General features: G+C 44.8%; 2 protein-coding genes across 6 annotated transcripts in view; one reads left to right on the forward strand and one right to left on the reverse strand.

Moving 5' to 3' along the window:
• The first annotated feature begins 232 nt into the window (after window positions 1-232).
• SLC66A3 (solute carrier family 66 member 3) lies at window positions 233-13,213 on the forward strand. 3 transcript variants are annotated; one of them, XM_036263186.1, is made up of 7 exons: window positions 233-375; window positions 2,214-2,296; window positions 2,374-2,443; window positions 3,754-3,811; window positions 7,112-7,232; window positions 10,345-10,386; window positions 11,985-13,213. In XM_036263186.1, exons 1-7 carry the CDS (start codon window positions 233-235, stop codon window positions 12,074-12,076), a joined length of 609 nt encoding a protein of 202 aa, XP_036119079.1. In that variant the 3' UTR covers window positions 12,077-13,213. The 3 variants fall into 3 exon arrangements, with proteins under 3 accessions (XP_036119079.1, XP_036119081.1, XP_036119080.1); XM_036263188.1 differs by lacking the exon at window positions 7,112-7,232 and having other exon boundaries at window positions 11,985-12,047; XM_036263187.1 differs by lacking the exons at window positions 10,345-10,386; window positions 11,985-13,213 and adding an exon at window positions 9,014-9,143.
• Window positions 13,214-17,204: 3,991 nt separating this feature from the next.
• The window catches only part of ROCK2 (Rho associated coiled-coil containing protein kinase 2), a 98,419-nt gene continuing 89,988 nt past the window's right edge, over window positions 17,205-25,635 (reverse strand). For 2 of the 3 annotated variants that reach the window (XM_036262463.1, XM_036262465.1), the window contains exon 33: window positions 19,197-19,284. In XM_036262463.1, coding sequence (XP_036118356.1) covers window positions 19,197-19,284 — 88 coding nt within the window. Of the gene's footprint in view, window positions 17,962-19,196; window positions 19,285-25,635 lie in introns of those variants that run through there. The other variant, XM_036262464.1, reaches the window with a different exon arrangement.

Below are 25,635 nucleotides of genomic sequence, written 5' to 3' on the forward strand. Positions count from 1 at the left end.
CCCGGCTGGGCGGGCCCGGCCCCGGCTGGGCGGACCCGGCTGGGCGGGCCCGGCCCCGGCTGGGCGGACCCCGGCTGGGCGGACCCCGGCTGGGCGGATCCCGGCTGGGCGGACCCCGGCTGGGCGGGCTCGGGCGGGGGCCCCAGGGAAGGCGGAAGGGCTGGGCCAGCCCGGCATCCGAGAGCTGAGCGGCTGCCCCCGCGCTGCGAGCCGAGCCGAGCGGAGCCGAGCCATGGCCGCGGGGCTGCTGGGGCTCTGCAACTGGAGCACGCTGGGCGTGTGCGCCGCGCTCAAGCTGCCGCAGATCTCCGCCCTGCTGGCGGCGCGCAGCGCGCGGGGCCTCAGCCTCCCGAGCCTGCTGCTGGAGCTGGCGGGGTAAGGGCCCTGGCGGCCGCGGTGCCTTCCTCCCTCGCCTCTGCCCTGCGGGAGCCCGGGGAGCCCGGGGAGCCCGGGCGTGGTTAAGTGGGGCCGGGGGCGCGGGCCGAGAGCCCCTGACCGCGGAGGGGCACGACCCGGCCACTCCCTGCCCCCCCTTATTTCTGCCTAGCCACCGGTGTGGCGGGAATTAACCGCGCACGCCCACTTTGCAGATGAGGAACCGACACCCAGCGAGGGGTCCCTCCCCTGTTAGTGTCAAACCAACCGTCTGGCCTTGAGCAAGGCCGTTTGTACCAGCAGATTCTCATATGAGGTCAGCCTGTCGCATAACTACGTTTCGATCAACAGCGGACCGCGTATCCCACGGTGGCCCCCTACGATTAAAATGGAGCTGAAATCTTTTTCTTTTCTTCCCTTCCTTTCTTCCTTTTCCTTCCTTCCCTTCCCTTTCCTTTCCTTTCTTTTCCTTTCCCTTTCCCTCTCACTGGAGGATACTTTTCCATTGCTTTTTTTAAGAGAGTGGAAGGGAGAGAGAGAGAGAGAGAGAGAGAGAGAGAGAGAGAAATAGCGATGTGAGAGAGACACATTGATTGGTTGCCTCCCACAGGGACTGCACCCGGCGGGGATCAAACCTGCAACCCAGGCACGTGCCCCAACCGGGAATCCCACGACCCCTGGTCCGATGCTCCAACCGGTCAGGGCCTGGAGCTGAAATATTTCTATCGCCTAGTGAGTGACCTCTTAGCCAAGGTGCTGCCCAGGGCGGGCCTTGCTCACAGGTTTGTGGAGATGCTGGTGGGAGCGAACCCCAGCACCGCAGGGCCAATGAAGGTGCCGCACAGGCACTTAGAGCCCGGGCCCCCCAGTGCTTTTGTCTCCTTGCACCTCCAAGCGCCCTCTGTTCCCAAGGGGACAGAAATGCCTAAGGATGCATTTCTCAGAGAATAGCGCTCCTTAAGAGGGGTTTCACTGTCCATCGCCCCAAACCCACCCCACCCGCACTCCCTGCCCCAGACCTGTTTCCTTGCCTGTAAAATGAGGGGAGGGACTTTTCTACGGATCTTGTGGCTTTTTAAAGCCCCACGTTGTGGGATGGGGGCGGGAGTGGGAGAATGGGGAGCTCTTTGGAGGCAGAGGAGAAGGGGCACTTGATTGGATGCTTGAAGGTGGGGAGGAGACTAGCAGAGGCTGCCCCTGGAGATGGTTCATCCATCAGCAATCCAGAGTGGGTGCCCCGACTCCGTTTCAGACCTAACCGCACTGGCAGAGTAGTCGAACACTGTGGGCAAGACTCCTGGCACCTGAAACCTAGCGGTCTAGCGGGGTCTAGTGGCCTAGCCCCTTGTCATTGGCTGGGCCCCGGAGGTTCTGAGGGCCTGCCCTGGGGCGGAGCACTTTCTGGAGGGTCAGCCGGTTGGTGAACCCTGGGATCTGGATGGGGATTACAGGCTGGAAAGGAGGGAAGGAGGCAGAGCAGTCCTGGTGGCTGGAGGGATGAGGACCTCTCACTGAGGGGACCTGCCCCCAGGGCCCACCTTTGAGAGGCTTTGTCTGGAAAGGCTTGGCCAGGGGAGGGTGTGTGACTGACCCTTCCACATGGGCCCTCAGGCAGGATGGTGGGATTGGAGAGCAGAGAGGGGCCCTGAAGGATGGAGGACACTGGCTCAACTTGGCTGCAGTGTTGGTTGGGGGCGGAGGGGGGAAATGAGGGGGCTGAGGACCCTGTGGACTGCAACCACCAGCTCTAAGGCTTTACACAGGAGCCCGTGCTCTCGGGTGTGGCTGGCCTCCCTGTTGGGTCAGCCCGAGTTCATGTGTGCCCTCCCTCTCCCCAGGTTCCTGGTGTTTCTCCGGTACCAGTGTTACTACGAGTACCCACTGATGACCTACCTGGAGTACCCCATTCTCATCGCGCAAGGTAACTGAGCCCCCAGCCCTCTGTGCCCAGAGTGGCCCGGGGCTCCTTCTCCTCTCACTCGGAACCTTTGCCCCCAGATGTTATCCTCCTGCTCTGCGTGTTCCATTTCAGTGGCAACGTGTACCGGGCGGCACCCTACATCGCCCTGTATCCTTCCGGCACGAATAACTTTTTTAGCATAAAGATGTCCCAGATACTGCACGAGACATACTTACACTAACAAATTGTTATGGGTCTGAAATTTGAATTTAACTGGGTGCCCTGTATTTTTATTTGCTAAATCTGGCCACCTACAGAAAAAGTCATCTCAAAATGTCTATCAGGAGTGAATGGAATGAGGTGCGATGGTACAAAAAGTTACCACAAAAGTTAGTTTTTAAAAAACTGAATCAGGCTTCATCCAGTTGGACTCAGGCTGCCTTTCCAGTGTTTACCAGGTTGCTAGTAGTTAGTCTACTGACTTTTAGCACAGAGCGCTGTCTATTTCAGTCCCTTCATTTAAATAATGTTATTAATTACGATTACAGCAACCTGTTGGGTCCCTGCAATGAGCCACAAGGTGTTGAGCAAGGAGATGGGGCAAGGAAGGTTAAGACCATTTTGCAGCTAAGCACACCAAGATCCAGATTGAAGCGAACTTCCCCCGGTCACAGCAGAAGCCCTGGGCGGTCCCTCACTGCCTGGTCACTTCCTCTCCTGTGTTTGCTCCAACTTCCCTGGCTGCGCTCTCTGTACCTCAACATCCCTGAGCTGGGTGACAGTCGAGCGTCACCCTCCTGTCTGCTGGCCTCGCTGTCCACTGTATCATTTTCACACAGGAGTTGGTGAAAAGGGGGGAAATCAGTAGAGTTTCACGTGACACCAGTTTTGCAGGAGACATGCCTACTTTATCACGTTGACCCCCTTGTAGAGCTGAACTTGCACCATTACATGGGCGATGTTTGCATGGCTGGGAATTAAGCCGGAAATTAGAATCGTCTGGGAATTTCCCAACCCTAGGAACAGTCCATGAACACAGGGTTCTCTGTCATTTTCTTTCTTTCTTTTTAAATATGTTTTTATTGCTATTTTAGAGAGAGGAAGGGAGAGAGAGAAACATCAGTCGGCTGCCTCCTGCACGCCCCCTGCTGGGGATCGAGCCCACAGCCTGGGCATGTGCCCTGACTGGGAACTGAACTGGGACCTCTCGGTCCCTGGGATGACGCCCAGTCCACTGAGCCACACCGACCAGGCGCTTCTCTGGCATTTTCTTCCATCTGCTTCTGTTCTTCAGGACTCCTGGCACGTGTGCACTTGAAACAGTTTTTGTCCTTTCCACCCCGACACATTTTAGCAGACCACGCTGGTTCCTCGCTTGGCTTCTAGGAGGAGCCCCTGGGCTCTGGGTTTGTTTCCATGGGCACATGGCTTAGGCTGGTGGAGCTGCCACCCCAGCCACTTCCTTAACACTTGGTAAGATTTGTGGCATCTTGGTTCGTCCTCACCCTGCAGAAGTGGATCATGGACCTGGCCATGGTGAGTACTGGCTGTGGAATAGCAGTGTCACTCTGTCCTGTCCCTGCCCCTGCCCTGCAGAGAACTCGGTAGATCAGATGTTCAGCCTCCTGGTTTCTTCAGCTGTACCAGGGGGTATTGGGAAGAAAATGCAGAGCTCTCCAAACAGTTAGTAAAACACATTATTCTCATTTCAGCGTATGGAAAGGCTTTTTACTTGCTCCTTGGAGCCCATAGAGAACCAGATGGGGGTAGTTAGCAGCAGTAGAATGAAAAACTGAGTATAAGTTAAAGAGCTTCCTGTCTGGTTAATAATTACATATTGGCCACATATTCATTTGTTTTCTAAATTAACAGAAAAATATTTTTGTTCTCCTTGGAAAAGGGTAAGCCCTATCCTTTTTTATTTTTCATTTAAAAAATTTGTTTGTCTTTATTAATTTTAGAGCAAAAGGAAGGGAGAGAGAAAGATAGAAACATTGATGCGAGAGAACATCGATTGGCTGCCTCCTGCATGCCCCCCACTGGGGATCGGGCCCACAACCTGGGCATGTGCCCTGACTGGGAATCGAACCGGTGACCTCTTGGTGCAGGGTCGACGCTGAACCACTGAGCCACACCAGCTGGGCTCTTTTTTTTTTTTTTTTTTTGAGTTTTAGAGAGGAAGGGAGAGGGAGAGAGATAGAAACATCAAGGAGAGAGAACATCAATTGGCCACGTCCTGCATGCCCCCCACTGGGGATCTGGCCCACAATCTGGGCTTGTGCCCTGACCAGGAATCAAACCGGTGACCTCTTGGTGCTGGCCCTAAAATCCTATGGAATAGGATTCTGATAGTGGGTCAGGAAGATCGGAGATCTCTGCAAGGTGTTAGAGCGAACATTCCCACCCATTGGGAAAAGAAGGCAGAGACCTGATTTGTCACGAGTCACTGGCTGTCACACCCAACTCATGAGTCCCACCCTTCTCCCCAACACCCTGTCTGTGACCCTTTCTTGGAAAGTGGACTTAACTTCACCCTAGTGAGAGAGCCAATGAGCAGGGCTCTCGTGAGCAGTGAATACTTTCTTAGTATAGTTATGTCCCAAATATTGCACAGGACATACTTTTGTTACAAAATCATTTGTTGTTGATCTGAAATTCGAATTGAACTGAGTGCCCTGTGTTTTTCTTGGCTAAATTTGCCACCTTCCAAAAAAGTCCCGTCTAGTCACTCCGTAGCTGCTGCTGCTGGTCGAGTTGGTGTGGTTCTGCCCTTCGGGGGGATACAGACCCGGCAGGAAGCCTCCAGGGGTCAGAGGCCGAAGGTCTTTGTTTTTCCCTGAGCTCTTCTCAGTGGGGTGTGTACTGACCACACGTGTGTGCCCAGCAGTTCACAAGCGCGTTTCCGCTCTCCCTTGCCCAGCGTGGAATGCATGCGGCTCTGCTGCTGTCCCCAGGGTTTCCCGGTGCCTCTGTGGCAGGAACGGGGGCCTTGGGGACGATGCTCACTTGTTCCTGGGGCCACAGAGAGAAGGAGAAGGAGCCTGGGCTTCAGAAAACCCCAGGAGCCTGTGGGGCAGGGTGCTGTGTGCATTTGTGGAAACCCCGGTTCTGGAGGGGTTCCAGTCCTGTGACTCAACAGCAAGCCCCGGTTCAGACCCAGAGATCTTTCTCCAGAAGGCCCTACAGTGCTTCCTGGTTCAGTTGGTGAGTCACAGGCTCAGTGTGCTCACAAAAGATGCGACAAAAGTACGTCACCTGATCTCCCAGCAGGCTGAGCCCCCCCCCCCCCCCCAGTCCTGTTCTGAGTTAGACTCGGTCACAGAAAAACCTGGTCACCTGCAGCGGAATCTGTGTAATGAGCTTGTCCAGCGCTTGGTCACGTCCCCAAAGGAAAGGCCTTCATGATTCTAACGGTGGCCTTTTCTCCTGGAAGATGGATCTGGTGGCGGATTCGGCAGGCACTGCTACACTGTCCGGTTAGCCGCCGACCTACCGGCCCCCCAGCCTGCTCAGATCGCAGTGACACCCTTCCTTCCTCCCGCCTTCCGCCCTCCACCGCCCGGGCTGACCTGCTCCCCGTCCCTGCCTCCCTCTTCGTCTGTTCGGGTCACCAGCCTGCACAGCAGCCTCCTTCCTCACAGTCCCCGCCTTGGGGTCAGACCTCCGAGCCACCTGCGCCCAGCTCCCAGTGTGACCTGTCTTTGGAGCGGACCACGGGCCTTGCTCGTCTGCCTTCTCCATAGTCCCCCTCGTCGGAGTGAGCCCTTCCCCCTCCCATGGGCACTGTGGTCACCGTGTCATTACATCTGCCAGATGGGCTTGTTAGGCAGGACTTAGTTCTTCAACAAGGACTTCCCGAGTGACGGCCACGTGCCAGGACTGTTCCGGAGCGCAGACCGGGCGCCCCCCTCGTGGGCTGCCTTCTGGGGGCCCCAAAGGCAGAGGAGCTGCTGCGGTCAGGGACGCCAGCCTCTCATTCCCGCGAAGCCGGGAGCGGTCATTCCTCGTGTCAGAGTCTCCAGCAGGACCCACAGATGAGGTTCCTCCTCTCTGTCCCCTGGGCTTCCCGGAGCCTCGCTGCCTGGTGTCCCTGACCTCTGGAGTGACAGGCCCCCGGGCTCCGGCGCATTCTGCACAGGGACAGCCAGCCAGGGGGTCTCTGAATCCCCCAGCCCTCCCGCCCTGCGGCCTCGGGTCCCTGGGCTGCAGGGGAGGTTCTTCCCTGCCGAGGCCGGACCCCTGCTCTGGGAGCCACCCTCGGCTTCTCTTTCTCAGGCCGCGCAGCCGGTCCTGGTACAGCCCGCATCTGCGTGCTTCTCCCGGTTCCTGCGTCCCCGCGCAAACCTGGGTCGGCAGGGGCTGCCCTCGGGCTCCGTCCCAGCGTCCCCCGGGTTCCCTTCGGCCTCTGCTCAACCTGACCCGAAGGGGGCATTTACAGGGGCTCGGGATGGGGTGCGGCCAGGTGGCGGGCTAGCCGTTGACGTGTCTTCGAAGGGGCGTAGGGCTGATGTGTCACCGGTCACCATGTGGGCTCATCACAGAAGCCTGGAAACCGAGCTGCCGCCACGTCGGTTCCGTCGGTTCCGAGCAGCACGGCCTGCCCAGGCTCCGAGACAGCGGTGTCTGGCGGCCCCTCTTTCTTATCGGCAGGTGGCAGAGGGGGCTCGACTCCTTCACACTGGCTTCAGGCCGAGGGTGCGGGGTGCTGGGCCTTGGACACCCGTTGCCCTCGTGCAGACTGGTCATTAGTGGACCTGGAACTTGGGCTTCAAAGGCGCTTCCAGTCCCGGGAGCGCTTTTAACGAAGGGCACTCTGTCCTGTCCTTCCGCGAACAGAATCTGTGCACCCTCATCAGTGCGGCCAGCAAGCTGGCCCAGCTGCAGTGCCTGTGGAAGACCCGGGACTCGGGGGCGGTGAGCGCTCTGACCTGGGGCCTGGCGGCCTACACCTGTGCCGGTGAGAACACTCCGCCGCGGTGGGGAGCCCTCCGGGCGGAGGCGTGCGGGGGTGCAGTGCCCTGGTCCCTCGAGGTCTAGTCCTGTGCAAACGCGGTTCAGATAGACCCTCCTGTGTGCCCGTGGGGCCCGGCTGATTCAGTGCAGGAGCCCGACTCCAGCCGCTGAACACTGAGCACACCGTGCACCCCAGCTGAGCAAACGCTACCGTGCACCCCAGCTGAGCAAACGCTACCGTGCACCCCAGCTGCGCAAACGCTGTCCACTCTGCGCTTTGCGAAGCAGCGAGAGAGGGTAATGGAATCCACTGACTTGTTTTAAATCCTCACTTGAGGATTTTTTTTTTTTTTATCCTCACCCAAGGACATTTTCCCATTTTTTTGTTCAGGTAGAGTGGGAGGGAGAGAGAGGAACAGAGAGAGAGAGAGAAACATCGACGTGAAAGGAACCGACCAGGGCCGGGGACAAACTGCAACCGAGGTGCATGCCCTTAGCGGGAACCGAACCCGGGTCTCTCAGGACCGCAGGCCGAGGCTCTAACCGCTGAGCCAAACCGGCCAGGGCTCCACTGACTTCTTTTAAAACTTTGAATCTTTGTGATGTAAGATTAAAGAAACAAAAATCAAACATTGACTTTTCAGAATCAACATGATGGGCAGCCATGGAATTTTTCTGGAGCCAAAACTAGGTCTCGACTTGAGATTTTCCTCTTGCAGGAACTACCTAAAATACGAGTATGCTCTGTTTAGGTAGAAACACTTTCAAATTTCAAGCTGTCCCATTAATTAGATTTAGTAATTTTGGATATTTAAATTGTACTCCTTCATGATAACAAAGGGACCCCTAACTTTCTCCTGTTTTATCTGTAACATAGATAACAGGTATGGTTTCTGTTTTTAAAATTTTTTTCTTCATTGATTTTAGAGAGAGAAGAAGGGAGGAGGAGAGAGAGATAGAAACATCGATGAGAGAGAACATCAATTGGCCACCTCCTGCATGCCCCCCACTGGGGATCCAGCCCACAACCTGGGCATGTGCCCTGACTGGGAATCAAACCTGCGATCTGTTGGTATGTGGGTTGATGCTCAACCACTGAGCCACACTGGCCAGGCCAGATATGGTTTCTTTATCTAGGGTTGCCAGTAGGGGTCTTTATGTTCAAAGTTATTTAAAATGAAGAATTCTTGAGTTTTATCTTTAGCTTAAAAATGTTGAAGGGCTATTGTGCTGCGTGTGTGTGTGTATAGCTTCTGGAATCGCTAGATATATTACTAGCTCCCTAATTTTATCTTCAGGTATGTATGTATGTATGTATGTATTTATTTATTTCCTCACCCAAGGACATTTTTGCATTTACCTTCAGATAGAGCAGGAGGGAGAGAGGGAGGGAGGGAGAGAGAGAAACATCGATGTGAGAGACACATCGACTGGCTGCCACCCACATGACCCCAACTGGGGCCATGGACAAACTGCAACAGAGGTACATGCCCTTAGCGGGAACTGAACCCGGTACTCTCTAGTCCATGGGCCGATACTCTAACCACTGAGCAAAACCGGCCAGGGCTCCAGGTATTTTACTCTTGAAATGTCGCTTATTAAAATTTTTTTAGGTAATCGGGACCTTGTAATTGTAGAGACCATGTGTTACATTTCCATCTGATTTGCACAGCACTCTGTGCTTAACAAGTAATAAATATTTGTCACACAGATGATAAACAGAGGACTAGAATTTTTTGGGGGGGGAAGTGAGCCAGTTTTAAACCCAGCTTTCTTTTCTGACAGATGAGGCTAACGTCAGCACCAGCTTAGGAACGAGTGACGTGCATTTCAGCAGTTACCTTAATTTCCACTGGTCACCATTACCCGGTTCATCTTGCAGCCAGGAACTACCACAGGCCATTTAGGAAGTCTTTTTTTTTTTTTTTATCCTCACCCGAGGACACTTTTCCATCTTTTGTTCAGGTAGAGTGGGAGGGAGAGAGAGGAACAGAGAGAGAAAGAGAAACATCGACGTGAAGGGACACATCGAGTGGCTGCCACCCGCACAACCGACCAGGGCCGGGGACAAACCGCAACCGAGGTACGCGCCCTTAGCGGGAACCGAACCCGGGTCTCTCCGGACCGCAGGCCGACGCTCCAACCGCTGAACCAAACCGGCCAGGGCTAGGAAATCTTTTTAAGGGTTAGCTTGAGAACCCTCTTATTTGGCCACTTTCCTGGCTGGCTGGAATCTTCTCTCCATCTGAGTAAGACCTGTCTCTCCCATTTAAATTGCTGATTTAATCAACAACTGTGTACAAGGGATGTGTGTGTAAATCCTTGGGTTACCACAACTGACCACAAAACCTTTGATAAGATATGGTCTCTGCCTTTCAGGGCTTAGTTTAGTTGGAAGAGAAGACCAAAAAGCTACTTTGTCAATAAATGCTAAACAGGAAGTTAGGCAGAGGGAGGGCTTCCTGTGGGGTGGTTAGGGGTTAGGAAAGGCAGGCCTTGAGTTGTAGGTCTGGGTGCTACTCCTGAACCCCCAGTTCCCAGCGGTCACTTTAAACTGCCCCAGTTTCCTAAGTGTCCCCAAGTGCTATCCCAGAAAAATGAGTTTCACTGAACAGTTCTATTCAGGCCCTTAGGAAACTCCCAACCTTCCCTGGGCCGTGGCTTCCTTGATAAACTAGGGGAGAGAATTCAGTGATGTAACTTTGTTTTTCGTTGGTGGGAGCCTTTGAATGAAACCTTATCAGAAACTCGGTATGTGAGACTTTTCAAAAGTTGCTTTTTGGGGTGGGGAGTATGGACTGGCACACAGAGAGGAAGGGGGAGCTTGGGCCCCAGCCCACCCGACTCCCTGGGCAGCACTGTTACCTTCTGGGGGAGGGTGGTACTCTCCCTGCGGGGTAGGGGCTGAGCTCAGTGAGCAGCTTCAGAACCATGACGGGCTTTGACACGGTTTAGTGCTAAGTATAGTACTAAGTATAATACTAAAGTATTTGGGACTACCCCGCTCCTACTTAAGCAGTTAGCATATTCCTGTATTTAAAATGGAAAACCATTAGCTAAATGCAAAATGTCTGAGAAGCAAGTTGATATTTATTGCTGAAAGTTTTCTTTTACAGCAAGAATAATAACCACCTTGATGACCACCAATGATCTTACAAGTAAGCTCTTTCTCTCCCCACTTCCTCTCCACATGCTGTGCCACCCTGCCTCCTTCCTCTGAGCGTCGCGGGGTGTGACAGATGCACTGGCTGCCCTGGGCAGTGCACGTGGAGGCCAGGCATGTCCTCCGGGTCCCATGGGCCACCATCTGCACTGAGCCGGACAGGCAGTTCCTGTCTGTGCAGCTCCCCCCGTCAGTGGAAATGGACGCTGCTGATAAATACTGTGAGATGTGTTGGGAAGGAGCAGGGCAGGGTGAGCGCCTAATGTGAACCTGACCTAGACGGAGGAAGCTGGGGAGATCAGTTTGAAGAAGAGTGCGATCTGGAGAAGGTGGGAGGGGACGGTTACAGGAGCAGCATTGTGAAGGTCAGGAGCAGAGGGCGGGGGTAGTGAGTGTGAGGTGGGAGGGACGGAGAGGCCCTGGCCACCTGGTGCAGAGCCTCAGAGAAGAGCACACAGCAGGGAGGGCCCTTCACAGCAGGGGAGTGACCAAGTCACTGGACTCCGTGTTCTTGACTTTTTAAAAAAGTATTTCTAGGGAGCCTGTGATGGGAAATACTTGGGTTGCCCTAAAGACTTTAGTAATTCTGTAGGCTGAGTTTTAAACTCCCAAATTGTGCGTATAAAATGACTTGGGGAAATGATTAAAACAGATGGGGTCACCTACTCTATGAAGATGTCCCTGGCACAGAGACCCTTAAGGAGCCTAGTTATTACTGAGAACGAGTGCTACAGAAGGGTGGCCTGCACGCTGAGCCCTCCCGGAGGTTGTGGCTTTGGCTCGAATACGTGCTACGCTCTGAGGGATTCAGAGTGTCGTGGCCAAAGCATCTACTGGGTCAAGTGAGGAGAGGAAAGGACGGAGTCTTCTCCGCAGGACCGGCTTCTCCGTGTGGAAAGGAGAGCCAAACCCTAATGAAACAAAACCAACCTATAAATGAAAAGTTATGTTTAAAAGACGGGGGATGTTCTAATTGTGATTTGTTTTGTATCTAGGGTGAAACCTGTTCCTGAAAGTGATCAGTGTCTCTGGGGAGAACCTTTTAAAAACTGTTTAATATCTTATAAGTGGTTCACAACCACAGACACATTCAATCTCATCAGCCTTATTTATCAGAATGTTCAAGTCACTGTCACTTCTTTTAAAGAGCCACCTTTTCATGGTTATCTCAGTATACACTAAGCTCTGACTTTCGTGCCCGTTTTTCAGAATGAACAGAGCCCTCTGCCCTTTCCTTCACATGGAGTGTTCTGAGAGACCACTCACTACCTCTACGCCTTAAAAATGGGTGAAGGGGGTGTAAAATGTTACAATATTCCTTACCATCCAGAGCCAGATTCCCCCAGTTTAAACAGTGATGATGATAACTTAAGAAGTCAGGCCAAGTGGCTAGGGGTAGTCATGATAGGAAGATAGTTTTTCCAGAAATATTTGGAACCATAGTTGTTCAAAAGGTCTCATGGTCTGAGTTTCACTGGGGGTGGGGGTGGGGGTGGGGCGGGTGAAGCTTTATTTGGCTTCTAGAGCAGAATGATTTTCTGTAACGTGAAAACAGTATTTAATGTATATTTTTCTCCTTTTGCCTGATTTCAGTCCTTACACGTTTTGTGATCATGCTGGCTTTAAATCTGTGGGTGACAGCAACGGTGCTTCGCTACCGGAAGACGGCTGTCAAGGCTGAATGAGGGTGCGTGATTCTTACACACCCCGTGGATTTCGAGGAGCTGAACCAAAGGACAGAAGAGCTCAATGCTAAATCAAGGTCTTTTACCAATTTAGTCAGTCATTTCCAAAACTTTGAAGCCAAAGGTATTTTAGACTTTAGACTTGAAAAAGCTGTTTAAAAATGACCCCCCCTCCCAATTTATTAGGTTAAGTTAGGACTCAGATACCTGCAGTGTTGAGGTTGGTGATTGATGGAAATCATCCGAGAACCCATTGAGATCACTCTGACTCTTAAAAATCATGATTAAATTCTCTCCAAAGTGCTGACTGTATTTTTCAGCTTTCAGAATCATGAGCAAGGAGTGAGATTTTGCTTAGAAGTAGAATTGTAATAAATTACTAGGGTTCACTCTCTGAGACTAATGTATAATTGTAACAGATATAACAGGATGGCCTTATTGTATCATAATACAGTGTAATACCTCTTTAGTTATAGCAAGTCTATCAGGGCAAGCAAAAATGTAACCGGCTTGAGTTCATATACCAAAGTAGTCCTTTAACTCTATACTGTGCCTTTAAGCAATTCCTAACAAAATATATCATTAGAGTCTGGCTGGTGTGGCTCACTGGTTGAGTGTTGACCCATGCACCAGGAGGCTGCCGGTTCGATTCCTGATCAGGGCACAATCCCAAGTGAGGGGCATGCAGGAGGTGGCCAGTCGATGTTCTCTCTCATCAGTGTTTCTCTCTCCTTCTCCCTCTCTAAAATCAATCAAAAAAATTTTTCAAGAGATATTAGATGCAATTTCTATGATGAAGCAATTCATTCTGATCAAGCAAGTGCTGCCATTTTTAAAAAGGGCTGCATCCATAAAATTAACTGTTATTAGAATTTGGTACAAAATACAGCTTACCTCCACCAGATTTTGGTATTGAAAATATATGTAGTAAAGGGTATTGCTGGGTTCTACCAAGTTCTTATGGATTTTATTCTCATATGCTAAACATGACACAATTATTGTACTTGATATTTGTCTATAAAAGTTCATAAACCATAACATTTAAAAACTCATTTCCCCTTATAATCAAGTGGTATTATTCTGGTGTATACCTATGCAGTAAGTAAATGATGTTTTATTAGAAGATGTTTGGGTTTCCTGTGCAAAATAAACTTTGATGTTTTAAACTCAGCTGCTGAGTCTTAAAACTGTTTTAATGTGATTAGTTTTCAGTTATGTAAAGTGCCATTTTAAAAATATAAACTGTGGCCTTGGCCGGTTTGGCCCAGCAGTTAGAGCATCGGCCTGCGGTCTGGAGAGACCCGGGTTCGGTTCCCGCTAAGGGCACGTACCTCGGTTGCAGTTTGTCCCCGGCCCTGGTTGGGTCGTGTGGGTGGCGACCACTCGATGTCCCTTTCACGTCAATGTTTCTCTCTCCCTCCCACTCTATCTGAACAAAATATCAAAGGATATCCTCGGATGAGGATAAAAAAAAAAAAGTGTGTATATGTGTGTGTGTGTGTGTGTGTGTGTGTATAAAAACTGTGGTTAGTCCTTTTAGAACTACAGGTTGGGAACAGCAGGAACAGAAACATGGTATCTAAAAATAATTCATTCTGTAGTTTTTAAAATCATAGTTGTCACTTAAAAAAAAATCCAAGTAAACCTTTTTTCATTTGCAGTTATAATCTGATTAGTATAAATACAAATTATGTAATTTCAGTCCAACATATTTAAATACACTTTTTTTTGGCTAGTACTTGATCACGGTTTAAAGCAACTCCTTTAAGAACATATTCTCTTAGATCAAGACTTCTCCCTCTTTTCCCTCTGGGAGGGAAGGGGACATCTGAATCCTTCCAGATACCCCACACGAGTTTCCTATTTAATCCCACAACCACCCATCAGTAAACAATATCCATTTCACAGATGAAGGCATTCGGGCTCAGTGAGTACCTGTCCCAGGTCGGATACCCAAAAAGGATCCTAGAAAAGAACCCACTGACGACCAAAGAAATGCTTCCTAGACAACCAGCTGACAAGTTTCTGACAATATGGGAACCCTGCCTCTTTCCTTTATTCTCAACACAATGGTATTGCAGGTTTGCTTGCCCCTTAAAATACCCAAATCGAATCAGACACTGCCTCCTGGTTGCAGTTCTGTATTTTGTATTTCTCTATGCACTAAATGATGGCTGAGGACACACAAGTCTGTAAGTTTAGATATGACTTGTTGGCTATATCCATCTTTTTTTTTTTTTAATCCTCACTTGAGGACATTTTTCTATTTTTTGTTCAGATAGAGTGGGAGAGGGAGAAACATTGACGTGAAAGGGACACATCAAGTGGTTGCCACCCACTTGACCCAAACAGAGCCGGGGACAAACTGCAGCAACTGAGGTACATGCCCCTAGCAGGAACCAAACCCGGGTCTCTGGACCGCAGGCCGACGCTCTAACCACTGAGCCAAACCGGCCAGGGCTATACCCATCTTTTAAGGAAGGCAAATTTTGGAGGGTAAATTTCAGGTTGCAGTAGTCCAGGAGTATTTCACAGGAAAAGTATGAAAATGCTTGTCTTAATTATTTATTTTTTAATATAAAAAGCAGGCATAAAATACAATTACATTACTACAAAGATGCAACAAATTTTTAAAAATCGGGGATACGATTTCTGTTCAAAGGGGACAGCTGATCAAATATTTATAATTATCTAAACCATGCAGTTCATAACTTATACAATTTTCAAACAAAACTCATTATTATGGGAAGGGAACTGAGGAGCAGACCCCCAGCGCAATCTTCAGCACTGTCACACAGCGCCTGTCTTCAAAGTGCCTTACAAATCAGCCGCGGGTCTTCCCAGCCCAGGGAAGCTGAAGCCTCCTCCAGGGATGACCGGTGACGGCAGCAGTGTCAGCACAGACTGAGAAACTCAGATGTGACCTGCTCTCCTCGGATTTTTAAAAACACATTTCTTAAAGCATGTTTCAACAAGGTAATCTCGTGTCTAAGTTTCTCTGTTTTACCACCAGAATCCTAGAACAGATTAGCAGCAGCAGCAGAATGTCTTACGTTGTGGTTTGGCAGCCTAGAGCACTTCTCCTTAAGGCCAGATAACCCACAAAGGAGATCCTTCAGAGCCAGATTCCTGTAGCTAGCACAGGTTAGTTTTAAAAACACTAACCTATATTTTAGGTTTATTGGTATACTTTTCCTTTAGCTGTATCATTTTTAAATGTTGACAGATTTTTTAAAAATTTTGCTTCTAGATAGCATTTTTTAAATTAATACTTTTCAAAAATTTACTATACACTAATTTTCAACAATACCAGTTTTACTTCTACTTGCCTCACTATCCCCAAGAAAGTACAAAAATCCAACTAAGAAAATCCCAGTATTCACTACTTCTTAGTTCTCAATAGGAGGTATTTATGGCTCTAGGAGAAATCAGGTGTGAGGAAAGAAGCAACTTTTGGTCTTATATTTATCTCGGAAGCTTTGGAGCCCCAAGAAAAAGAGAAGCTGGCACAAAATCTGGTTGTTAAACCAAGTCAGTATCACATTTAATGAGTGTTGTTGGGAAGAGAACATGTGGATAGGTGCATGCATCATTCATGTATGCACATGAAACCAGCAACAGGGTAAAAAGCCAGTTCTTACCCAAGGTCAGAATCTTTTATTAAGCACATTTCCATTAATTGGACAAACAACCTTATAAAAAATCCTTATGTCAAACCATATAATGTTGAGTAATCTCCATGGGAGAGATTTTTTTCACCCATTAGAATATCTTTCCCCCGCAAAAAAGTCACATTGGTCTTCCTGTATCGCTGCATCACACCATGATTCTCCATATTCTCTAATATATACAGCATTCAAAATTTAAACTTTTGCCATTGTTACTCAAATATTTCCATTACTCATGTGTAAACTTCAAATTATTTCACCTTAATAAAGTTTATTAAAAATATATATATATATATATACTCTCCAATTCAGAATAATGATAGAACCTCCCATAGTGTAACAAAATCTTTATATAAAATATTAATTCAGTCTCCTTTTAACAAGTCTAATGAATGGAAATATTTATTCTATATAAATTTTATATATTTTTTATTTTTAAATCTTACTTAAAAAAAAAAAATCTCTGCCCCCAAACCAGAACTGCAGAACACGCCTGTGAGGGCGCCTACAGCATTCCTGTCCACAGCACAGACAGCACGAGTGCGGACTGGACACCCGAAGAGCAACAAGATTCAGTTTCAGGACAACAGTAGCCAAAGGCTACTCTTCAGTTTCCACAACAGCATCTATAACTGGGGATCTAACTTTAAACATCTCCACACTGACCCCAGGGAATCAATGATAAATGTCTTAGTTCCTTCATTGAAATATCAGATGATGTATTTCAATATTACACCAAACCGTGTGTGCTGTATGTATATAGAGACTGATAAAAGACTACACAATTTTTTACTTGATGCTTATCACTGATGCATACTCTTGCACAGTATAAAACATACACCTTTTTTGGGGATAATGAGAAATACATCAGGAATGGTCCTGCATATACTGTAACTTTAACAGCACTTAAAGAATAAAAAGCAAGTTAAGTGCCTTTGAGGCCACTTCCTCCCAGTTACGTTTTCACAACCCAATACTGAAATATTGCCGTATACAACTGTGTGCTTAAGGGATCACATTTAAGTACTTAAAATACATCTAGAGTATATTTTAGTTTTCTGTATATCTGAGATAATTTTTGAATGTTGAGTGTGAAATGTAAAAATAGTCACAAATGTCCTTACCAGAAATAAAAACATATCTAGGGTAGTCAGCAAATTCCAAGCAAAGAAAACATTTCATAGTCACACACTAATACTGAGGTCTGTAAAAAGGCTTGGATGAATAATAGATATACATAAAAGATATATTAGTTCTAAGACTATCCATTGTTTCTATCACCAATATTAAAAAAAAAATTCTGTTATACAATCAAAATAGGCTGACAATGATAACTATTAAGTGTAAAAATAGTGCACTATCTTCTTCTGCAAAGCAAATTTTCATCCTAAGAGCTGGTAAACACTTGTGTTGTCTTTTTTTTTTTTTTTTTTAACAGAGAAAAGGGCTTAGACTTTGAAAAAAAATTAAATTAAGGCATTCAAAATAGGTCATGTTGCCTATCATGAAGCATTAGGAGACACATAATTCAGTTCAAACTTTGTTACAGTAACATGAACATGCAGCTCCATCAGGTGCACAGGGATAAATGAACTAAACCCCAACAGTATGGCTTTATACAAGTGCATAGTTGCAACTGTAGTAATGATATCTGATTAATGAGTATAAAAAAATAAAGTGGGAAGTTTAAAAGACCCTCTTGCAGTATTACAGTACTATATATATATGTGTGTGTACACACACACACACACACACACACACACAAACACACACAGTATAATGGTCACTTCTTAAAGATGCAGTCTATATCACTGTAGTGAAATCCGTTCCCAGATTCTTCTGGTGAATATGCTGGTGAAATCTCTCTGCTGAAGCTGAAAAGATTTCTTTTACTCTTCTCAATCCTTTTGTGCAATGTAGTGTGAGTGACTGGCAAGAGAGCTTTAGGGAACAAGTTTGGAAGAGTTGCATATGATTTCTTACTCTATTAACCAATCACTGTTGGTTCAACCTGTTGCTCCAAAGGAGCCTAGAAACATCTCTCCAAGGTTTATAATTTATATTGCAGAAATAAAGAGAATATGCATATGTATGTGTATCAGTCTCTCAGGAAAATACAACTTTTTAATAAATTTTGGGCCATCATATTTGAGTCTTGTTTTAACTGGAAGAATAGGACCACCATGAATAATGACTGCATTCATAGAAGGCAGTTAGCTAGAAAGAAAGGAAAAATAGAGTTAGTTGAAACAGTGAAATAATTTAAGAGATCATTAAATTCTTTGAAAAGGCATTCCACGTATACCACTCAACTATACAGTCTTCCAACTACAATACTTTTAACACCTAAATCATGCATAAAACATATTTACTTTGTTCCTTTTCTTATTGTTTAGGTACATGCAATTAGAGTCTTTCTCATATTTTCCCACATTGGCTACAAACATGACACAGCTTTACTATGGTTAATGGGCTATCAGGGTAACTGTAACTGAGTAACACATGTGAACATAAGTTTGACTTTGAGTTTAACTGCTAGCTGCATTATGTAGCTGAAAGAACAGTGGACTTATGGAACAGGTCCTACTTGACTATTTGATCCTCAAAATCTATGAAATGGGAACATACACATTGTTGCAGTAAATATATGTATATCCTGGTTATAAAGAGATCCCAAATATTACATGATTTAAGTATGTTTTGCAATGTGCTTACTTAGGTTTAAATACATTCCATGCAAACTGTTTAACTCATGAGGTTCAATTTTCATTCAAATATTCTTCAGCCACCAAACCAAACGATTTTACATTTTCTAAAGCACAAGAACTTTCACAGCACATCACTGGCATTCTTCAGTAAGAAAAGCATTAAATTTCCAAAAAACAAACATTTCACAGCATCACAAAGAAAACCAGATCAGAAACAACTATTTCACAGCACTTATTAGACTTACAAAGTTTTACTAATTTCAATTCTTGCAAGTTAGAAAGAAGGAAAGAGGAGGGAGACAGGGAGGAAAGGAAAAGAAGGATAGAGGGAGAAAGGAATCTCATGCTATGTTCACAAACGAATACAGTTGTAGGAACTTGAAAACACTGTAAATTTTACTTCTCTGAATACAGCTTCTTTGGAATAAACAGAAAGTACCATATTTAGCTCCTTTTGTTATTTCTACATTTCGTTACTATGTTAAAAAATTGTAATTCCAACTGTATTGAAAAATATATAGCCAATAAACAGAATCTGAACATAGCATTTCACTTTTCTACTTAATATAAAAATTTCAGTTAGAAACTTTTCTGAAAACTACTTTTAAAATACATACTATTAAAACAACTTGATATAATTTCAAAACTAGTAAAAAATAATGAAAACCCAAGTGCAAACCACATGCACTACTTGAAGTACTAAAATAACTCATTTTCACTTTTTGATTTACCCCATTTATTTCTTCAGAAATCAAAAACATCGTCATCATCATCACCATCATCAACATCATCAAATGACCAATCCCAGTCTTTAAATGCCAAATCAAGCAATCTGCAATAGGAGGTTTGCAAATTTATACTCTAAGAACACTCTTTAGGAATGGCAGTTTAATAAGCTATGATCTGGAAATCACACTTTGTGCTGTAAGCATGTTACTTTCCCCCCATCAATAATAACATGATTACATTAAGGTGGAAACAGACTTTTCTTTTTATATATAAGTACATATAATCATGTTGGCCAGGTAAGCTTTCCAGAATACCAGAGAACTGAAGACAAAGATAATATTTGGGGATAAGACACAATCTTCTCTCCAATAGTCCCAGATGAAGATATAACCATCCTGATGCCCCATCTGATTTGATAACTATGAAAGCTCAACAGTCCCTTCACAAAAGTGCCCAGACTGTCAGCTCACATTTTTCTAGAACAGTACCATAAGCCCTAGTATAAAGGAAATAGTACTAAGAACATAGTTTTCCCCATGCCTTGCTCAATGGGTCACCAACAGTTACATGCTCCATGAAAAAAAACTGGATGAGAGAAAATCCAAAGGTATATAAGCATCGTTAGCAACTTATCTTGTCTAAATAAAATGGACTTACAGAAGTATATGTGGTATTTCCTTTCCAATCCAGTAATCTAATATTGCAATTATCTTTATTTTAAAAATAGGAATAACTTTTTATGGTCTATAACTGATGTTCATAAATTAACATATGCCAAAGAACTCATCTGGTCCCTAAAGTCTCATCTGTGATCACTGTCATTGGTTCTTAAATGTTAGTATATATGATTTTCCCAATGCAATTTATAATGTATATTCCCAGGACACATCCCAAGAGATTCTTATATAACTGGACTGAAGGAAAAGGAGGGCAAATATTTGCATTTTCAATAAAAACCCCGAGATAAATTCTGATGCAGCTGGTTGCCTTTGACAGAGTATGTCGAGGAATGATTACCATAATTTAAAAGGAAACAAACCAAATCAAATTACTCTATTTCGAAATGTGCTAAATGCAGACCAATATCTGAAAAAATATATACAAACTCAGATATAATTATTTATTCATTTAACATATATCACAACCTAGTATATACTAATTTTTCTAGACTTACATATAAAGTAACTTTTAGCTATGGTTTTGACTCTCCTGCTCGGGAAGATTGAGATCAGTAGGCCTTCTTGGGTTGTCCAAGCCCCACTTTTAGCCTACTTCATAAAACATCTGCATTTCAAATGCTTCCAAAACTTTTGAAGTGTATACCTTTCAAATTTTAAAAGTCTAATCACTAGGTCCTTAAAGCAGTGCATGACAAGACTTCCCTTAAAACCTCTCCCTCACCCCCTTCCAGGCATCTGATTGTCATTTCAACTTAGAAATCCTTCTTTAACTTGGTTTCTTCCACTGTCAGTTCTTTAGAGCAGGACCTTCATCAAGTCTAAACATACCAATCTCTTGTTGAAAGCCTTCAATCTGAAGAACAAAACAGGAACTCCTACAGCATAACATACAGGGTCCTTTCAATCTGGCTCAGTGCCTTTTCTCCAGCACCATCCTCTACCTCTCCAGTTACTACCCTCTTTCCACCCTCACCCAGTAAAACACTACAAACCCTAAGTAACTCTGACAATCTAGTCCCTCTGCCCATCACATTTTGCCTGGAATTGTCTTTTCCCAATTACCAACACTCCATTTTTTGGACACCTTTCTCGATGCCTTTAGGCAGAATTCTCCTTACTTTCCTTTGGTCTTCCAAAACACTCATTCATGAATCTATTATAAAACAACATTTTAAACAGTACTGTAAATATCTGTTCTATTGTCTATCTCCTCCATTTAATTAATCAGTCACTGCAGGTGTGTGAGACGCACTGCCGAAGCCTGCTTCAGAGGGTGCAATTCATTGTGAGTCCTACCAGCAGAGCCTTAGTGCCCATTTCTTTACATCCTGCCAATACTACATTTCTTAAACCGTACTAGTTGTGCAGGTGAAAATGATGTTGACATTATAGTTTTAATTTAATTTTAATGTCTTTGCTTAATAATCAGGTTGATCAATTTTTTCATATTTACAGTCATGCCTGTACATTGCTTCTTTTTATATTGGAAAGAGGCAATCTCTTTTTTTAATGATTTGCGAACTCTCTATACAAAGACACCACATTACAAATATATGGTGTTTTTAAAATTTAGAAGGCTTTATTTTTGGTTAGTCAATCTCTGACTTTCTTTTTTTCCTTTGTTTTCATTCTTAGGAAGTTCTTCTCCAATCCAATACCAGATACATATTTTCTTCTACTTCATTTACGGATTTTTTTTTTGACATTTCAGATTGTATATAACCTTAGCTTTCCCAAATAATTACTGTTAATTTTCTGATATTTAGAAATGGAAAAGAACAAAGATAAGATAATGATGATATAATAGCTCCTCCACTCCTACTTTAATCTGTGTTGGCAATGCCTTACTTCTTAAAACTGGATAATGAGATTTTTTTGCATTTTTCCTTTGTACTTTTCTATGTGGCTTAAATACTGCATTTCTAAAAAAGATCTTTTTTTGGGGGGGGGGTGAAGGAGGCATAATATATGATGATGGAAGATTTGATTTTGGTGGTGGGCACACAGTGCAATATACAGATCTTGTATCTTAGAAATCTACATCTGAAACCTATGAGCCTATTAACCAATGTCACCCCAATAAATTAAAAAGAAATAAGATCTTTAAAAGAAAATAATTAAAGATAAATGGTCCTGCCCTGGCCGGTTTGGCTCAGCGGTTAGAGCATCGGCCTGCGGTCCGGAGAGACCCGGGTTCGGTTCCCGCTAAGGGCATGTACCTCGGTTGCAGTTTGTCCCCGGCCCTGGTTGGCCGTGCGGGTGGCAGCCACTCGATGTGTCCCTTTCACATCGATGTTTCTCTCTCTCTCTCTCTTCCTCTCTCTCCCACTCTATCTGTACAAAAAAAAAAAAAATGGAAAAATGGTCCTCAGCAGAGACTAGTATTTTGTGTCTGGCATCAGAACAAAGTAAGGATCTACCCAAATTATCTTCATAAAAGGTCAGCACTTTATTCATAAATTTTCTAATTTTTCAATACAGAATTTTCATTTTAATTCAAAATTACCAAGTAAACATGTCTCTGGAATAGGCTTTCTACATGTTTTATAAACGCAGGTCAGGCCTCCTTGTGTGGCTGGGAGGCAGCGGAGCGTTGCAGGCGAGAATGCGGCACTGGAAACTAGATTGTGCATCTGCACTCACAGCTGCGCCCCTTAGCAGCAGTGTGACCTTTTGTAAATTAAGGGCACACAGTACTTCTGTGTCTCATCTCATCTGTTAAATGGCGAAGTTAACAGCCAAATCACAGGATGGTTTTGAGGATAAATTAGTAAGTTAAAGAAGAGTGAGTGCCTGGCATAGAGTATGCCCTCAAAAATGTCAATAGTAGTAACAGCTAACACTTATTTAACTATTACTTGAAAACAATTGACCACAGAGAAAGGGAAGTGCTTCAAAGAGAGTTAACAGGAGGATCCGAACCAGGAATGCCACAGATGCCAGAGGGGAAAATATAATGGTACAGTCGTTAACAAAACAGACACTGAGAAAAAGTGTTTTCAAAAAAGAGTAATGTACCCTGACTGATGTGGCTCAGCTGGTTGGGCGTGATCCTGCGCACTGAAAGGCTGCCAGTTCGATTCCGGTCAGGGAACATGCCTAGGTTTCAGGCTCAATCCCTGGTAGGGGGTGTGCAGGAGACAGCCAACTGATGTTTCACCATCACATCAATGTTTCTCTCCCTCTCCCTTCCTCTCTCTCTCTCTCAAAATCAATTTTAAAATCTTAAAAAAGATTAGGTATATTTATGGGTATTCTGTTTTAGTATATGATGACATCTAACAAAGCCAAACATGTGTTTTAAAAAAAGATACCATGTGAACTAGTTAAACTAAAGCCAGACTGACTAGTGCTAAGACTATTATTAAAATATATATAAATAAAGAGCTAGATATTAAATTACTGTTGACATACACCAGAAATTCTGTTCCTAAATTTTCCTGGATGATCTTTTAACAGGTCTACCCACCTTTCTATAGGAATATGTTATAAATTAGTAGACTATTAAAGGCCATCTAGTCAATGCTTGACTCGCCCCTAGAGCCATGCTGCTCGATGACAGATTGCACACACACAACAGACTGAGGAGCACTGTGCTCTAAGTGTTGCCAAGCAGTCATCTAAGTCAGTAAATACCTGCAGTGACATCGGACACTCACTCTTCTAGAGCAAGCCAATTCTTCCCATTTTATAACTTCTGATCGCCTGACAGCTTTCCCTTCCTGAGTTAAAAATGTACCTCTCTGCTTGGTTCTTGTTCTAATACATCTTCTAAAGAAAGTATTTTATACTTGAAATCTTTATTGCTATTTATGATCTCCCAGCCTTTCAAATAATTTCTTCAGAAGACTAAATATCCTTAGTTTCTTCGCTTGCTACGTGTGTAATACGGCCCTTTTTTTTAGAGCACTGTTTTATTTAAGCATATGCTCCCATGTGTTATACTTTCAAATGACCCACTACTACCATAGTTATTCTTTTCTGTACACCATCCAATTTGTGCTACTCCTAAAATATGACACCTAAAAACAAGTGCAAACTATATGGTTATTCACATAAAACAGACACAGCTACAATTTTATAAGTTAATGAAGCTGTGGAGGCATAGATGTTAAAAACAATGAAAATATTGTTGCAGAGGCACAATAAAATGCAAAATTATATTATAAATGTGCCCGTCTTTACATTTAAAATTTCAGAGTATATTAGATTAAAATTTTTCACAAAAATACCCTACACATTTTACAGTCAGTTTTGCTATTAGTTTGATCTACATGCACAGTTGTGAGAGAAAGAAATCCCTATTACTTACTGTTGCTATGCAAAATGTATTTAAAAAATCAATGAAGAATGATTCGAAGGGCAGGGCCAGAACTAAAACAAAACAAAAAATAACAAAAATCAAAAGTAAATGTGCTTTCAAATAGACCATGATGCTGAATTGGAGGAGATGGAGAGAAGGAAAGTCAGTGAACATGAAACTGTTATATAAATGAAATGTGCCTCACTTTGTCTGAAAATTGTTTTTTTATATATACTAATTCCATGTGTTATCATATGTAGTGAAATCATTAATTTGTCAAGCAGGACAGAAGAATAAAATATATAAAAAGACTAGCATTCTTATTGTCCTGAAACTAAACAAATTATTTGCTCTTCTAGAGTCTGAATCAAAAAGAAAGATAATACCAAATCTACCCCACAGGAGTATTTTAAAGATCAAATAAAAGAATATATAAGCCCTGGCCGGTTTGGCGCAGCAGTTGGAGCATCGGCCTGCGGACCAGAGTCCCGGGTTCAGTTTCCACTAGGCTCTAGCAACTAGGGGCACATACCAAAAAAAAAAGAATATATAAAGAGTTAAATTATATACGGAAGTACTTCAGAAGTGTAAAGCACTATATATTGTAAAGCATTAAAATATTTATGGCCCTGGCCAGTTTGGCTCAGCGGTTAGAGCGTCGGCCTGCGGTCCGGAGACCTGGGTTCGGTTCCCACTAAGGGCACGTACTTCGGTTGCAGTTTGTCCCTGGCCCTGGTTGGTCGTGCAGGTGGCAGCCACTTGATGTGTCCCTTCATGTCGATGTTTCTCTCTCTCTCCCCCCCCTTCCTCTCTCTCCCTCCCATTCTCTGTACCAAAAATGGGAAAATATCCTCGGGTGAGGATTAAAAAAAAAATAAAAAAAAAATTATGCATTAATAGTTCTCCAATATTAATACTAGAAATTTAATAATTTTTAGATTTTTGACACATGGCATACGGAATGACCATGAGTGTCTCTGAATTCTTTAAGTTTCTTCAGCTTAATTACTATCACATAATCACTTTTTTTTTTTTTTTATCCTCACCCGAGGATATTTTTCCATTTTTTGTACAGATAGAGTGGGAGGGAGAGTGAGGAAGGGAGAGAGAGAGAGAAACATCGACATGAAGGGACACATCGAGTGGCCGCCACCCGCACGACCAACCAGGGCCGGGGACAAACTGCAACCGAAGTACGTGCCCTTAGCGGGAACCGAACCCGGGTCTCTCCAGACCGCAGGCCGACGCTCTAACCGCTGAGCCAAACTGGCCAGGGCACATAATCACTATTTTTATAATATTTTTAGCATACCTCATACAAAAATTCAACATTTTCACTGCTGAAACACCAATTCTACCTTTGTCATTCTAAATTATTTCCTTGAGATATTAATTTCAAGAAAAGTTTCATGTAAGATGTTTGTGGTTAGAATGGAAACATTTCTGATAACACAGCCAATGCACATCACTA

The sequence above is a fragment of the Molossus molossus genome, unplaced genomic scaffold, assembly GCF_014108415.1.
Source record: "Molossus molossus isolate mMolMol1 unplaced genomic scaffold, mMolMol1.p scaffold_m16_p_15, whole genome shotgun sequence".
Taxonomy (NCBI): Eukaryota; Metazoa; Chordata; class Mammalia; order Chiroptera; family Molossidae; genus Molossus; species Molossus molossus.

Coding starts and splice junctions, on each gene's coding strand:
- SLC66A3 (XM_036263186.1), top strand. CDS start 233: ATGGCCGCGGGGCTGCTGGGGCTCTGCAACTGGAGCACGCTGGGCGTG. Junction 376..2,213: donor CTGCTGCTGGAGCTGGCGGG/GTAAGGGCCCTG, acceptor CCCTCTCCCCAG/GTTCCTGGTGTTTCTCCGGT. Junction 2,297..2,373: donor CCCCATTCTCATCGCGCAAG/GTAACTGAGCCC, acceptor CTTTGCCCCCAG/ATGTTATCCTCCTGCTCTGC.